Here is a 14,627-nt window from a genome sequence, read left to right as displayed (position 1 = left end):
CTTATGATTTATGTAAATATCTTGTATTACTGTACTACGTTTTATGTAAATACTAGTCCTAAAGCCCATGTACACGGGCCATTTTTTGCAGTACAGCGGTCCCATCCCTTGCTCTCTCTCTCCCCCCTCTCTTTTGCTCTCTCTCCCCCCTCTCTTTTGCTCTCTCTCTCCCCTTCTCTTTTGCACTCTCTTCTCCTCTCTTTTGCTCTCTCTCCCTCCATCTCTTTTGCGCTCTCTCTCCCTCCATCTCTTTTGCTCTCTCTCTCCTCCCTCTCTTTTGCTCTCTGTCCCCCCTCTTTTTTGTTCTCTGTCCCCTCTCTCTTGCTCTCTCTCTTCCCCCACTCTTTTGCGCTCTCTCCCCCCTCTCTTTTGCTCTCTCTCCCCCCTCTCTTTTGTAATCTCTCTCCCTCTCTTTTGCTCTCTCTCCCCCCTCTCTTTTGCTCTCTCTCTCTCCCCTCTCTTTTGCTCTCTCTCTCCCCCCTTCCCCCCTCTCTTTTGCTCTCTCTCTCCCCCCTTCCCCCTCTCTTTAGCTCTCTCTCCCCCCCTCTATTTTTCTCTCTCTCCCCCCTCTCTTTTGCTCTCTCTCCCCTCTCTTTTGCTCTCTCTCCTCTCTCTTTTGCTCTCTCTCCTCTCTCTTTTGCTCTCTCTCCCCTCTCTTTTCTCTCTCTCTGCCCCCTCTCTTTTGCCCTCTATCCCCTCTCTTTTGCTTTCTCCCCCTCTCTTTTGCTCTCTCTCCCCCCTGCTCTCTTTTACTCTCTCCCCCTCCCTCTCTTTTGCTTTCTCTCTCTCCCCTCTCTTTTGCTTTTTCTCCCCCCTCTTTTTTGCCCTCTCTCCCCCCTCTTTTTTGCTCTCTCTCCCCCCTCTTTTTTGCTCTCTCTCCCACTCTTTTTTGCTCTCTCTCCCCCCTCTTTTTTGCTCTCTCTCCCCCTCTCTTTTGTTCTCTCTCCCCTCTCTTTTGCTCTCTTTCCCCCTCTCTTTTGTTCTCTCTCTCTCCCCTCTCTTTTGCTCTCTCTCCCCCTCTCTTTTGCTCTCTCTCCCCTCTCTCTCTCCCCCCTTTTGATCTCTCCCCCTCTCTTTTGCTCTGTATCTCTCTCCCCCCTCTCTTTTGCTCTCTCCCCCCTCTCTTTTGCTCTCTCCCTCTCTTTTTTGCTCTCTCTCCCTCTCTTTTGCTCTCTCCCCCTCTCTTTTGCTCTCCCCCCTTTCTTTTGCTCTCACTCTCCTCTCTTTTGCTCTCTCTCACTCCCCTCTTTTGCTCTCTCTCTCCCCTCTCTCTTTTGCTCTCCCCCTCTCTTTTACTATCTTTCCCCCCTCTTTTGCCACGCCCACTCCTGCCCGGCCATGTCCACTCCCACCTGGCCCCCACCACGGACGCTCCCGCCCGGCCATGCCCCCATCACAGTGCTCCTGGCCACGCCCACACCATGGCCGCTTCTGCCAACCCTCTCTGCTGTCTGATCCTAACGGCCAGGTATGTTTGTCTTCGTGCAGTCTCTACTGCGCATGACAGCTTCAGACAAACATACCTGGCCTTTTATATTATAGGATCTTCTATAACTGTACTACATAACTGTATACTTATGTTTTACGTAAATGTATTCTGATTATTGTACTACATAACTGTATACTTATGGTTTATGTAAATGTCTTATGATAATTGCACTACGTAACTTGGTAACACACCTTGTCACCACCCAAGGGGGCGCAATACACTAAAACAGCTTTACAAAATATTATAGCAAATCATATAGCCAATCTTATGTTACGAATTGCTATAGCAACTTTTATGGCAGATCTTATGTTGCCCAAAATAATTAGGCAAAATATTCACTAGACAATTTTATAATTTAAGCAATTCTTATTTTAAATGTCCATATATATGGTAAATATTTGTTTAGTTCCGTCCCTTCTTGAGACTCCAGAGGATTCTTTACTTTCCACTGTCGGCTGCTCCTTCCCAATCCAACGGGACAAAGTTAAGCAAATACTGTGGGAATACACAAGAACAAAAGGGCGCCTCCTAGTGTAATAAATTTTTACACAATATGCAGTCAGACACAATGTAAGACAGGTACTCACAATGGTTGCAGCACCCACTTGTGTTTAGTAACACCAACTGGGATCTCTCAGTGTCCCAGCTCACTGTTCCTGGGATCCTTGTAACTTCAAAGGACTTGAGCATGTTCTATGGGAGTATATAAGAACAAAAGGGCTCCTCCTAGTGTAATATAGTTTTACACGATATACAATCAAACAAAATGTAAGAAAAGGTACTCACAAAGGAAGCAGCACCCACTTGTGCTTAGTAACACCAACTGGGATCTCTCAGTGTCCCAGCTCACTGTTCCTTAGATCCTGCACACCACCATTTCTGGGCATTTCCCCAAAGAAAAAAAGATTCTCAGGCTCTCAGTCAGGTAAAAAACTATCCAATTGTAATAAAATATAATAAAAATATAGGGTCAAACAATAACCACTATGTAATAAAATGTTGCAACGCGTTTCTCAGCTTACACACTGTTTCCTCAGGCATATACATCCTAACTGGGAGCTCTAAGCTTTAAACAAAACATATCCAATCAAAGCTGGAGTTTGCTTCCCCTCCTCCTAACCCAGGTGTATAATGTGATAATTAGTTAACCCTCCACATTATACACCTGGGTAAGGAGGAGGGGAAGCAAACTCCAGCTTTGATTGGATATGTTTTGTTTAAAGCTTAGAGCTCCCAGTTAGGATGTATATGCCTGAGGAAACAGTGTGTAAGCTGTGAAACGCGTTGCAACATTTTATTACATAGTGGTTATTGTTTGACCCTATGTTTTTATTATATTTTATTAAAATTGGATACTTTTTTACCTGACTGAGAGCCTGAGCATCTTTTGTCTTTGGGGAAATGCCCAGAAACGGTGGTGTGCAGGATCTAAGGAACAGTGAGCTGGGACACTAAGAGATCCCAGTTGGTGTTACTAAGCACAAGTGGGTGCTGCTTCCTTTGTGAGTACTCTTTCTTACATTTTGATTGTATAAAACTATATTACACTAGGAGGAGCCCTTTTGTTCTTATATACTCCCATAGAACTTGCTCAAGTTGTTTGAAGTTACAAGGATCAGAGGAACAGTGAGCTGGGACACTGAGAGATCCCAGTAGGTGTTACTAAGCACAAGTGGGTGCTGCAACCATTGTGAGTACCTGTCTTACATTGTGTCTGACTGCATATTGTGTAAAACTTTATTACACTAGGAGGCGCCCTTTTGTTCTTGTGTATTCCCACAGAATTTGCTGTACTACGTAACTGAATACTTATGTTTTATGTAAATATATTCTGATTGTACTACATAACTGTATACTTATAGTTTATGTAAGTATTTTATGATTGTTTTACTACATAGCTGTATACTTATGATTTATGCAAATGTCTTATTACTGTACTACATAACTGTATACTAATGTTTTATATAAATATCTTCCATTATTGTACTATATAACTGTTTACTTATGGTTTATGTAAATGTACTCTGATTATTGTACTACGTAACTGTATACGTATGATTTATGTAAATATCTTCTATTATTGTACTACATAACTGTATAGTTATGGTTTATGTAAATATCTTATGATTATTGTACTACGTAACTGAATACTTATGTTTTATGTAAATGTATTCTGATTATTGTACTACATAACTGTATACTTATAATTTATGTAAGTATCTTATAATTGTTTTACTTCATAGCTGTATTGTTATGATTTATGCAAATGTATTATTACTGTACTACATAACTGTATACTTATGATGTATGTAAATGTCTTCTGTTATTGTACTACGTAATTGTATACTTATGATTTATGTAAATATCTTCTATTATTGTACTACGTAACTGTATACTTATGATTTGTGTAAATGTCTTTTATTACTGTGCTGCATAACTATATACTTATGATTTATGTAAATAATCTTCTATTATTGTACTACAAAACTGTATACTTATCATGTATGTAAATGTCTTCTACAACCCCAAATCAGAAACAGGGACAGTATGGAAAATGCAAAAAAAACAAACAAAAAGAGTAATTTGAAAATACAATATTCACCCTGTACTATATTGAAAACACATTATTTACACATTATTTGATGTTTTACTATGTGAATTTAATGTTTTTTTGAAAAAATATACTCATTTAAAATCTGATGACTGCAACACACTCCAAAAAGGTTTGGACAGTCGACTGTTTACCACTGTGTAACATCACCTTTATTTTAATAACACTTATTAAGCATTTGGGCACTTAAGACACCAGTTGGTTAAGTTTAGCAAGTGGAATTTTCACTCATTATGCATGTCTTCAGCTGTGCAACTGTATGTGGCCTTTGTTGCCTTATTTTGCACTTCATAATGTGCCACACATTCTCAATTGGAGACAGGTCAGGACTGCAGGCAGGCCATGCTATGCGGGTGCTAGCATGGCCTGCCTGAACTCTCTCTCCCCCCTCCCTCTGCTTGCGCAATCATGCGCTTGTAATCAAGGCAGAATGTGGTTTGGCATTGTCCTGCTGGAAAATGCAGGGACATCACTGGAAAAGACGACGTTTGGATGGCAGCATATGTGGCTCCAAAATGTATACATTTCTTTCTGCATTAATGGTGCCCTCACAGATATGCAAGTTACCCATGCCATGAACACTGACACCCTCTATACCATGACAGACGCTGGCTTTTGGACCTGATGCTGATAACAGCTTGGATGGTCCCTTTCCTCTTTGGCCCAGAGAACACAATGGCTGTTTTTTCCAAAACCTATTTGAAATGTTGTCTTGTCGGACCACAAAATACGATTCCACTGTGCTTCTGTTCATCTCAGGTGAGACTGAGCCCAGAGAAGTCTGCAGCACTTCTGGACAGTGTTTATGTATGGCTTCTGCTTTGCATAGTAAAGCCTTAACTTACATCTGTGAATGGAGCGGTGAATGGTGTTGACTGACAATGGTTTACCAAAGTATTCCCGAGCCCAAGTCAGGATATCCATTACAGACTCATGATGGTTTTTGAGACAGTGACGTCTGAGGGATTGGAGATCAAACGCATTCAGAAGTGGTTTTTGGCCTTGCCCTTTATGCAACGAGATTTGAGCGGATTCCTTGAATCTTTTAATTTTATTGTGCACTGTAGAAGGTGAAATGCCCAAAATCCTACTGATTTGTCTTTGGGGAATGTTGTTCTCAAAGTGTTGGATTATTTGCTGACGCATCTGTTGGCAGATTGGAGAGTCTCAACACATCTTTGCTCTTGAAGGACAAGGCCTTTTTTGGAGGCTCCTTAGATATTATGATTACACGATTGCCTCACCTGTTTCACATCATCTTCTTATTTCCACTTGTCACATCGCTATTAGTCCTAAATTGCCCCTGTCCCAACTTTTTTGGAACGTGTTGCAGTGATGAGATTTGAAATGAGTGTATATTTTAAAAAATACATTTAATTCACAAAGTAAAAAATAAAATAATGTGTTAATAAAGTGCTTTCAATATAGTGAATTGAGTTTTCAAATGACTCTTTTTTTTTTTTTTTTTTTTTTTTTTTTTTTTTTTTTAGCATTTTCCATACTGTCCCAACTTTTTCGGAATTGTGGTTGTATTATTGTACTCCATAACTGTATACTTAATGTTACAGTGCTGAGTAATATGTTGGTGTTTTATAAATAAACAATAATAATATTATGCAAATAACTAGTCTTTGAAGTTTCCTTTTAAACAAGATTTTAAACTAGCTCTTGAATCAGCTGCTATACTGCTCTACAGGGATCTATCTTGTGATCAAACTACTTTATCTAATTTGTAAAATAAAACTTACAAAGAAAGGCTTTGTCACCTAAATATGTATAGTTTAGAGGAGAGAAAGCAGAAAGATGATATAGGAACTTTCAAATATATGAAATGACTTAATAAATTTAAGGGTGAAAGCATTTTTCACAAAATGAGCAACATCTGAATAAGGGGTCATGATTTCACTGTGGACGTGGTAGTAAAGACAAACACTGGGGGGGCGCTTTAAGACTGTTATTAAATTAACAATTAATTAATAACTGTCACGCCGCACTAGCCGTTGCTAGGGGCGCGGTGTCTCCCTGTGCCTATGTAAGTTCTACTACAACGATCTGTCACTGCCCAAGTATAGGTGTTACTTTGTGTGCTCCTGGGTGTGACAGATCGTTGCATCAATTTGCCTATTTTGTGTATGATCCCTGCCTGTCTGACTACTCTACATGCTATACCCCTTCATTACTGGATTGATATACTGCTGCTGAACCTTGCCTGTCTGACTACTCTGCCTGCTATACCCCTTAATTACTGGATTGACTGCTGAACCCTGCCTGTCTGACTTCTCTGCTTATTAACCCCTCTTGTTCTGGATTGCCTCTTTGTTGTCGAACCCTGACTGCCTGACTATTCTAGTGGTGTGCCCTTGGACTGCTTTGATGTTGCCAAACCCTGCCTGCCTAACCATTCTAGTGGTTTGTCCTTGGACTGCTCTGCCATTGCCGCTGGGGACTGTCCTGCCTGTGATGAGTGTGGCCTTCCTCATCTTACTAACTTTCTCTGCTCTGGGATATTCCCTATCATTCTGGCTCGACGCCGGGATAACAAGACTACTGGCCGAGTTCGGTCTGATAGAGGAGTATCCCATGAGCATTACAATAACTAGATGGATTAGTCTTTCATTATTTAGTACCACCTATGTAAATATGGAGAAATCGAACAATGTCCAGCATGTAGAAATTGTTTTCCATAAACTAGCCTCAAGTCAGGACAAAACGATGGCAAGCATAAGTCCAGGGGCTTATAGCTACAGTTTTCGTCCCTTTAATGTTATATATACAGGTATAACAGTTGATTTTTTTCCCCCACTAATGAAACAGTTTGTATTGCTAACTTACGATGCCTGCTGCAGTTGCCTCAATAAGTGGATAACCTGATTTCGTCCAGCAGTAGCCATTGGACCTCAACGCAAAATTTGTCCTGCATAAAAATACATATTTTGAGACAGGATTTTGTTTTATAACAATATTATTGTTCTTTACACTGTGGGCATAGCAATGAAGGTCAGATTATTTAAAGCTCTGTGTTTAAAGGTGCATTATACTCTGCCATGTTTTAAGAAATATTACACTCTAAAAATTCCTATCATTTATGTTAAACATATTAACAATATTTCTGCATTAAAAAAAGTTGTTAAACCTGTTTATTTTGATTGTCACAAAGTACGTGTTTGTTAAATACTAGTCCATGCTTTAGATGCTCACAGATAAACAAAACTCTTAAAGCTCTATAGGGCCTACACCCCATAAGACTAAAAACAAAAAATATACTGGAACATCCGTTCCACAAAAGAAAAAGACTGTAAAACATATAAAAATAACCATTTTGAGATATAAATGTCTGCATACTATAATAAGGAGAACCCTCAATTTAGAAACCAAAGCATCATTCTAATTGGGATAAAACTAATAATTTTCCTTTCTTTACATCTGTTTAGCTCTTTTTTCATGTCTGCGATGTCTTCCTTCACACTGACGTATGAAACTGTCTGAAATAGATTTGTTCCTTTGGAGATAAATTTAGCAACAATATATTTTTTTGGCCAGCAGCACAGGAAGGTGTTCTCAACAGATTTAAAAAAGAACAATCAACATCTTTGAATAATAAAGATGTATTCATATATCAGTATAATTTTATAATGCACTATTTCTTTTATTACATTAAATATCAGCATAGATTGGTACTGTACAATTTATCTCAAAAAGCTACACATGAAATAATGCATGCTGCCAACACCTTTATGTGTCCGACCTGTGTAATGTCATACACTTACAAGGTTAACCCAGTTTAATATATCTGCTCAGAAAGTCTGTCACACCCACACTATAACAAGTCTGATAATATTAAAAAGGGAAACAGAATATTGTGTGCTAAACAGGTGTTTTCTGAACAGGAGAAAATATGCTATAACCTTATTCAAATGCTTACTGCGTCTGTGGCTTCAACTGCAGGACTGGTTTTAGGACAACCCGTTCCCAGCATTCCTTGGTATGTTTTGCACTGTTGTAATGTGATCCCTGAAGCAGACGCCCCCCCCACCCCCTTTACAGTTACTGATTAAAAAGCATCTCACGTGGTTTATCCAATGGAAGTGAATTCAAATGAAAGGGTTCTTCATGTAGAAGTACTACTAGATATTAAAAAAGAGCCTTATATGAAATGTAGGCTAAATAGTTGCCTGTATTTTTAGTGTTATTCACTTTGTTTATAGCTTATTAATCATGAAAATATTTGTAAGTAGCAGGATTTAGAGACACTATTTTTTTGTAGTAGAACAGAGGGACACAGACATGCACAAAATAAAAGGTTTTTTTGCCATGTTACCACACTTCTATGAAATGTAAGCTTTATAAGCAAACTGTCGCAATTGTACACGGCAGAACATACACAGTTTTATATAATTAATAGGCCAAGGTGGGTCTTAGTGCACTTATAGGTATATGAAACCCATTTTATTTCATGATTTAGGTAGAGCATGCAATTTTAAACAACTTTCTAATTTGGTATATTTTGTTGAAAAGAAGTGCGTACACATGTATGGAGCATTTTATGGCAGCAGTGTTGCAAAAATGTTGTCCACTTGCACTATTTCCTGACGTGCTCCAGACAACGATCTAGGTATATATTTAACCAAGAATGCCATGGGAACAAAGCAAATTTAATACTAAAAGTAAATTGGAAACTTTTATCCCTTTAAAGAGACAAAGTTTGTTTTTAATACATACATAGTGCATTTCCACAATTCAATTCTTAATAAAGAAAAAAAGTTTTTTTTTTTGTCATTATTAGAGAAAAAAAAAATAATGCAGGTTTTGTAAATCTAGGACAGTCCAGCCATACACCTTGAGAAGCCATCAACTTAAAGGGACATATAAAAACCTCTTGCTTTTCTATAACACACTTTTTCTTGTCCCACACTCCTTGGAGGACCCCAAAAAGCCTAGGTTTTCTACAAAATGCTGCAAATTGCCTAAACTAGCTATTGCTATGCAGCATTTTAAAGAAAACCTACGTTACAGAATTTGGTTTTTGGACTTTTTAGGGAGCATTGTAGAAGCACAATTTTATACAATAGTGTTTAATGTATTTTTTAAAAGGATATGAAACTCAAAAAACTTTCATGGTTTAAAGTGTGCACAATTTCAGTAGGTCTTTCAATTTACTTTTATTTCAGTAGCTCTCATCCTATTGGCTGATTTGAACAGCCAATAGGATTTGAGTAGCTTTCATCCTATAGGCTGATTTGAATTTGAAGAATTAAATCAGCCAATAGGAATTCAAGGAACGCCATTTTAATTGTGTACCTTGAATTCTCTATCCAGTGAACGGTTGCGATCGTACGAAGAGGATCCTCCTCCGCGGTCGCTGGTCTTCAGTTCCAGGGTTTTTCCGGTCTTCAGCTCTGGATTGTTCCTGGAAGAAGAAGAAGAGATCGCCGCTTGGAAGAAAACTTCACCGACTGGAACAGGACCTGGGGGTTAGATTAAGGTGTTTTTTTTTGGGGGGGGGGGGTTGTTTTATTTAGATTAGGGATGGGCAGTAAAAGAGCTAAATGCCCTTCTAAGGGCAATGCCCAAACAAATGCCCTTTTCAGGGCGATGGGTAGTTTGGTTTTTTAGTGTTAGGTTCTTTTATTTTGGGGGGTTTGGTGGGTGGGGAGGTTTTACTGTTAGGAGGGACTTTGTATTTTTTGATGTTAAAGAGCTGATTATCTTGGGGCAATGCCCTGCAAAAAGCCCTTTTAAGGGCTACTGCTAGTTTATTCTTAGAGTAGGGGGTGTTTTTATTTGGGGGGGGGGGCTTTTTATTTTCATAGGGATTAGGTATAATTTTTAAAAATTGGGAAACTTTGTTTTTTATTTTCTGTAATCATAGATTTTTTTATTTTCTGTAATTGTAGCTTAAAGGGACAGTCTACACCAGAATTTTAATTTTGACTAGACTGTCCCTTTAATTTATACTTAGATTATTTTTAAAGTAGTGCTAGTTTTTTTTTATTTTAATAGTAACTTTAGTATTATGTAATTTAGGTAATTTGGGTACATTTTGGGGGTGTTAGGTTACGGGGCTTAGTAATTTATTTGTTTGTGTTATGGGCTTTGGCAGTTTAGAGGTTAATACTTTGATAGGTTTATTGCGTTGTGGGCTTTGGCGGTTTAGGGGTTAATACTTTAATAGGTAGTTTGTGTTATGGGTTAATGGCAGATTAGGGGTTAATAGTTTTAATAGGTTGTTTGTGATGTTGTGGTTGGCGGATTTAGGGGTTAATAATGTAGTTACTACTTGCCGTGTGGGTTTGATGGCAGATATAGGGGTTAATACACTTTATTATTTATTGCGGTGGGGGACTGCGGTTGACAAGTATAAATATTGCGCATGCATTAGGTGTTCGTTTATTTTTGCAGGCATTTTCGGGAGTTACGGTGCTCCGATACTCAGCGCAAGGCTTGCTGCGGCTGCCTTGTGTGGCGAGGTGAAAATGAAGTAAGATTTCTCCATTTTTGCCACGTTAAGTCCTTGTGCTGAATAATGGATACAGATTTGCAACGCGGTCCCATGTTAAAAATTGCGGGCGACGGGTGAAATATGCGGCGCTGCATATAGAATACCAAAACATGGCAAAAACCAGCATCGCAGGCTTTTGCGGGCGATGCCGCATATGTAATGGGGCCCAAAAGTGGAAAAGCAGAGACATATAGATGGGAGAACAGAGAGGAAGAAGATAAGGAGTGGAGAGACAGAAAGCAGATTTTTGTTTTTAATATAGAAAATTTGAGATTTCCAACAGAGTAATAATGCAGATAAAATACACCTAATAGATAAAAAGAAAATTATTCTAATAAGAATCCAGTTTGCTCACTGCTCTGCCACTCACAACACACACAGATACTCATATAGACACACACATTAACACAGACATATACACACGAGAATTTACACAATTACACTGCTTCAGATATTTACTCACTGCTCTGCCACTCACAACACAGACACTCATATAGACACAGACACGAGAATTGACACTACAATTACACTGCTTCAGTTATTTGCCCACTGCTCTGACACACACAACACACACTCATATAGACACACGAGAACTGACACTACAATTACACTGCTTCAGTTATTTGCCCACTGCTCTGACACACACAACACACTCATATAGACACACGAGAACTGACACTACAATTACACTGCTTCAGTTATTTGCCCACTGCTCTGACACACACAACACACACACTCATATAGACACACGAGAACTGACACTACAATTACACTGCTTCAGTTATTTGCCCACTGCTCTGACACACACAACACACACTCATATATACACACGAGAACTGACACTACAATTACACTGCTTCAGTTATTTGCCCACTGCTCTGACACACACAACACACACTCATATAGACACACGAGAATTGACACTACAATTACATTGCTTCAGTTATTTGCCCACTGCTCTGACAGACTCATATAGACACACGAGAATTGAAACTACAATTACATTGCTTCAGTTATTTGCCCACTGCTCTGACACACACAACACACACTCATATAGACAAACGAGAACTGACACTACAATTACACTGCTTCAGTTATTTGCCCACTGCTCTGACAGACTCATATAGACACACGAGAATTGAAACTACAATTACATTGCTTCATTTATTTGCCCACTGCTCTGACACACACACAACACACACTCATATAGACACACGAGAATTGACACTACAATTACATTGCTTCAGTTATTTGCCCACTGCTCTGACACACACACTCATATAGACACACGAGAACTGACACTACAATTACACTGCTTCAGTTATTTGCCCACTGCTCTGACAGACTCATATAGACACACGAGAATTGAAACTACAATTACACTGCTTCAGTTATTTGCCCACTGCTCTGACAGACTCATATAGACACACGAGAATTGACACTACAATTACACTGCTTCAGTTATTTGCCCACTGCTCTGACAGACTCATATAGACACACGAGAATTGAAACTACAATTACACTGCTTCAGTTATTTGCCCACTGCTCTGACAGACTCATATAGACACACGAGAATTGACACTACAATTACACTGCTTCAGTTATTTGCCCACTGCTCTGACACACACACTCATATAGACACACGAGAACTGACACTACAATTACACTGCTTCAGTTATTTGCCCACTGCTCTGACACACACAACACACACTCATATAGACACACAAGAACTGACACTACAATTACACTGCTTCAGTTATTTGCCCACTGCTCTGACACACACAACACACACTCATATAGACACACGAGAACTGACACTACAATTACACTGCTTCAGTTATTTGCCCACTGCTCTGACAGACTCATATAGACACACAAGAACTGACACTACAATTACACTGCTTCAGTTATTTGCCCACTGCTCTGACAGACTCATATAGACACACAAGAATTGACACTACAATTACACTGCTTCAGTTATTTGCCCACTGCTCTGACAGACTCATATAGACACAGGAGAATTGAAACTACAATTACACTGCTTCAGTTATTTGCCCACTGATCTGACACACCACACACAGATGTATAAACACACACGTATACATACATATATATATATTTATAAACACACACGTATACATACATACATATATATTTATAAACACACAAAGATATACACACTAACATATATACATAAACACACACATACTCATGTATAATACACATACACATACTAATGAGAATTTACACTACTTTCTTTAAAATCCCAGCTCTATTTACCTAACTCTGCACCAAAATACACAGCTAACCCACACAAAGGGATAGGAAAGTTAAAATTTAAGTGTGCATGAGAGCATTAAAATTTAAAACCGAAGCATTTTTTGCAATATACTTTCATTAGCTAAAAGGCTTTGAGTAAAAGTTATTGCTGATTTTCCGAGGCATACACACACATCCTGTGAGGATCCGTGAACCAGTATTCTAACACCATGTCTGCTCAGAGAGGTGGCTGTGGTGTGTATTGCTTCTGAAGATGTAATTTATGTCGTAAACGCTACTGCGGACTCTCGGAGCAGGTGTGGTGTTTGAATACCGATGCACGGCCCTCACAGGATGTGTGCGTAATCCACTGAAAAACAGTAATAACTTTAACTAGAAGCATTTTTTGCTAATGGATGTAGATTCCAAAAATGCTTATATTCAAAATTGAAATGCACTTATGCACATTTCATTTTTGACCTTTCTATCCCTTTAACGCTGTATCCCATTCATGCAGCAGCACATCACCTTCTTGTTAAGCCAAGTACAGAACTTGTTCCAGCTGGTGCTTACAACAGTAAAGAAAAAGAGGAAACCTCTTGTAACAGCGCCATCTGCTGGCTGCTAATGGAAAAGTCTATTCAAAAATTTCAGTTTCAGTGAAGCTATGGGGGACAGTCACTGTGTGAGTGCTGATCACAAGCACTGGTTGTCACTGTTGTGAAAGCAATCAGTCTGGCTCTGCTGCTGATAGGAGCAATTACCCTGTTGTCCCCCTTGGATCCGTCACTGAATACATTGCTACTTTTTGAAGTGGTTAAACACAGTTATGTGCAATAATATAATCCTGTAACACATTACAGCATTTATTTTTGCACATTCATATTCCCTTAAAGGGGGCAGTCAAGTCAAATTTAAACGTTCATGATTCAGATAGGGCATGTAAATATAAACAAACATTAAATGTACTTTTATAAATCAAATTGGCTTTGTTCTCTTGGTATATACAACATTAAAGGTACATGAAACCCAAAAAAAATCTGTCATGATTCAGATAGAGAATACAATTTTAAACAACTTTCTAATTTACTTCTATTATTTAATCTGTTTCATTCTCTTGGTATCATTTGTTTAAGGAGCAGCAATGCACTACTAGTTTCTAATTGAACACATGGGTGAGCCAATCACATTCAATATATATGCAGCCAATCAACAGCTAGAACCTAGTTTATCAGCTGCTCATGAACTTGCCTAGATAAACCTTTCAGCAAATAACAAGAGAAGGAAGCAAATTAAATAATAGAAGTAAATTGTTAAGTTGTTTAAAATGGTATTCTCTATCTGAATCATGAAATAAAAATGTTGGGTTTCATGTCCCTTTAAGCTCACTCCTGTGGAGTTATTTATGAGTCAGCACTGATTGGCTAAAATGCAAGTCTGTCAAAAGAACTAAGGGGGCAGTCTGCAGAGGCTTGGATACAAGGTAATCACAGAGGTAAAAAGTGTATTAACAGGACAACCCAAAATGTTTTTTTCATGATTACGATAAAGAATATAATTTTAAACAACTTTCAAATTTGCATCTATCATCTTATTTGCTTCATTCTTTTGGTATCCTTTATTGAAGCAGCTGAAATGCACTACTGGGAGATAGTTAATGCATTGGATGAGCCAATAACATGATGCAACCAATCAGCAGCTCCTAAGTCTACCTAGATATTCTTTAAAACAAAGAATATCAAGAGAACAAATTAGGTAATAAAAGTAAA

At 38.6% G+C, this 14,627-nt stretch overlaps 1 protein-coding gene across 3 annotated transcripts in view; it reads right to left on the bottom strand.

Annotated features, from left to right (window-relative positions):
• The window catches only part of ADHFE1 (alcohol dehydrogenase iron containing 1), a 150,617-nt gene extending 142,511 nt beyond the window's left edge, over positions 1–8,106 (bottom strand). Inside the window, exons 1-2 of one of the 3 annotated variants that reach the window (XM_053715088.1) lie at positions 8,023–8,106; positions 6,933–7,014 (exon numbers count right to left, since the gene is read on the bottom strand). In XM_053715088.1, coding sequence (XP_053571063.1) covers positions 6,933–6,991 — 59 coding nt within the window. In that variant the 5' untranslated portion in view covers positions 6,992–7,014; positions 8,023–8,106. Of the gene's footprint in view, positions 1–6,932; positions 7,015–7,521; positions 7,541–8,005 lie in introns of those variants that run through there. The other 2 variants (XM_053715089.1, XM_053715090.1) reach the window with 2 other exon arrangements.
• Positions 8,107–14,627: the final 6,521 nt, after the last annotated feature.

Source organism: Bombina bombina, chromosome 5 (genome assembly GCF_027579735.1).
Source record: "Bombina bombina isolate aBomBom1 chromosome 5, aBomBom1.pri, whole genome shotgun sequence".
In the NCBI taxonomy this organism is placed as follows: Eukaryota; Metazoa; Chordata; class Amphibia; order Anura; family Bombinatoridae; genus Bombina; species Bombina bombina.
This window is presented reverse-complemented; position numbering and strand designations above follow the sequence as displayed.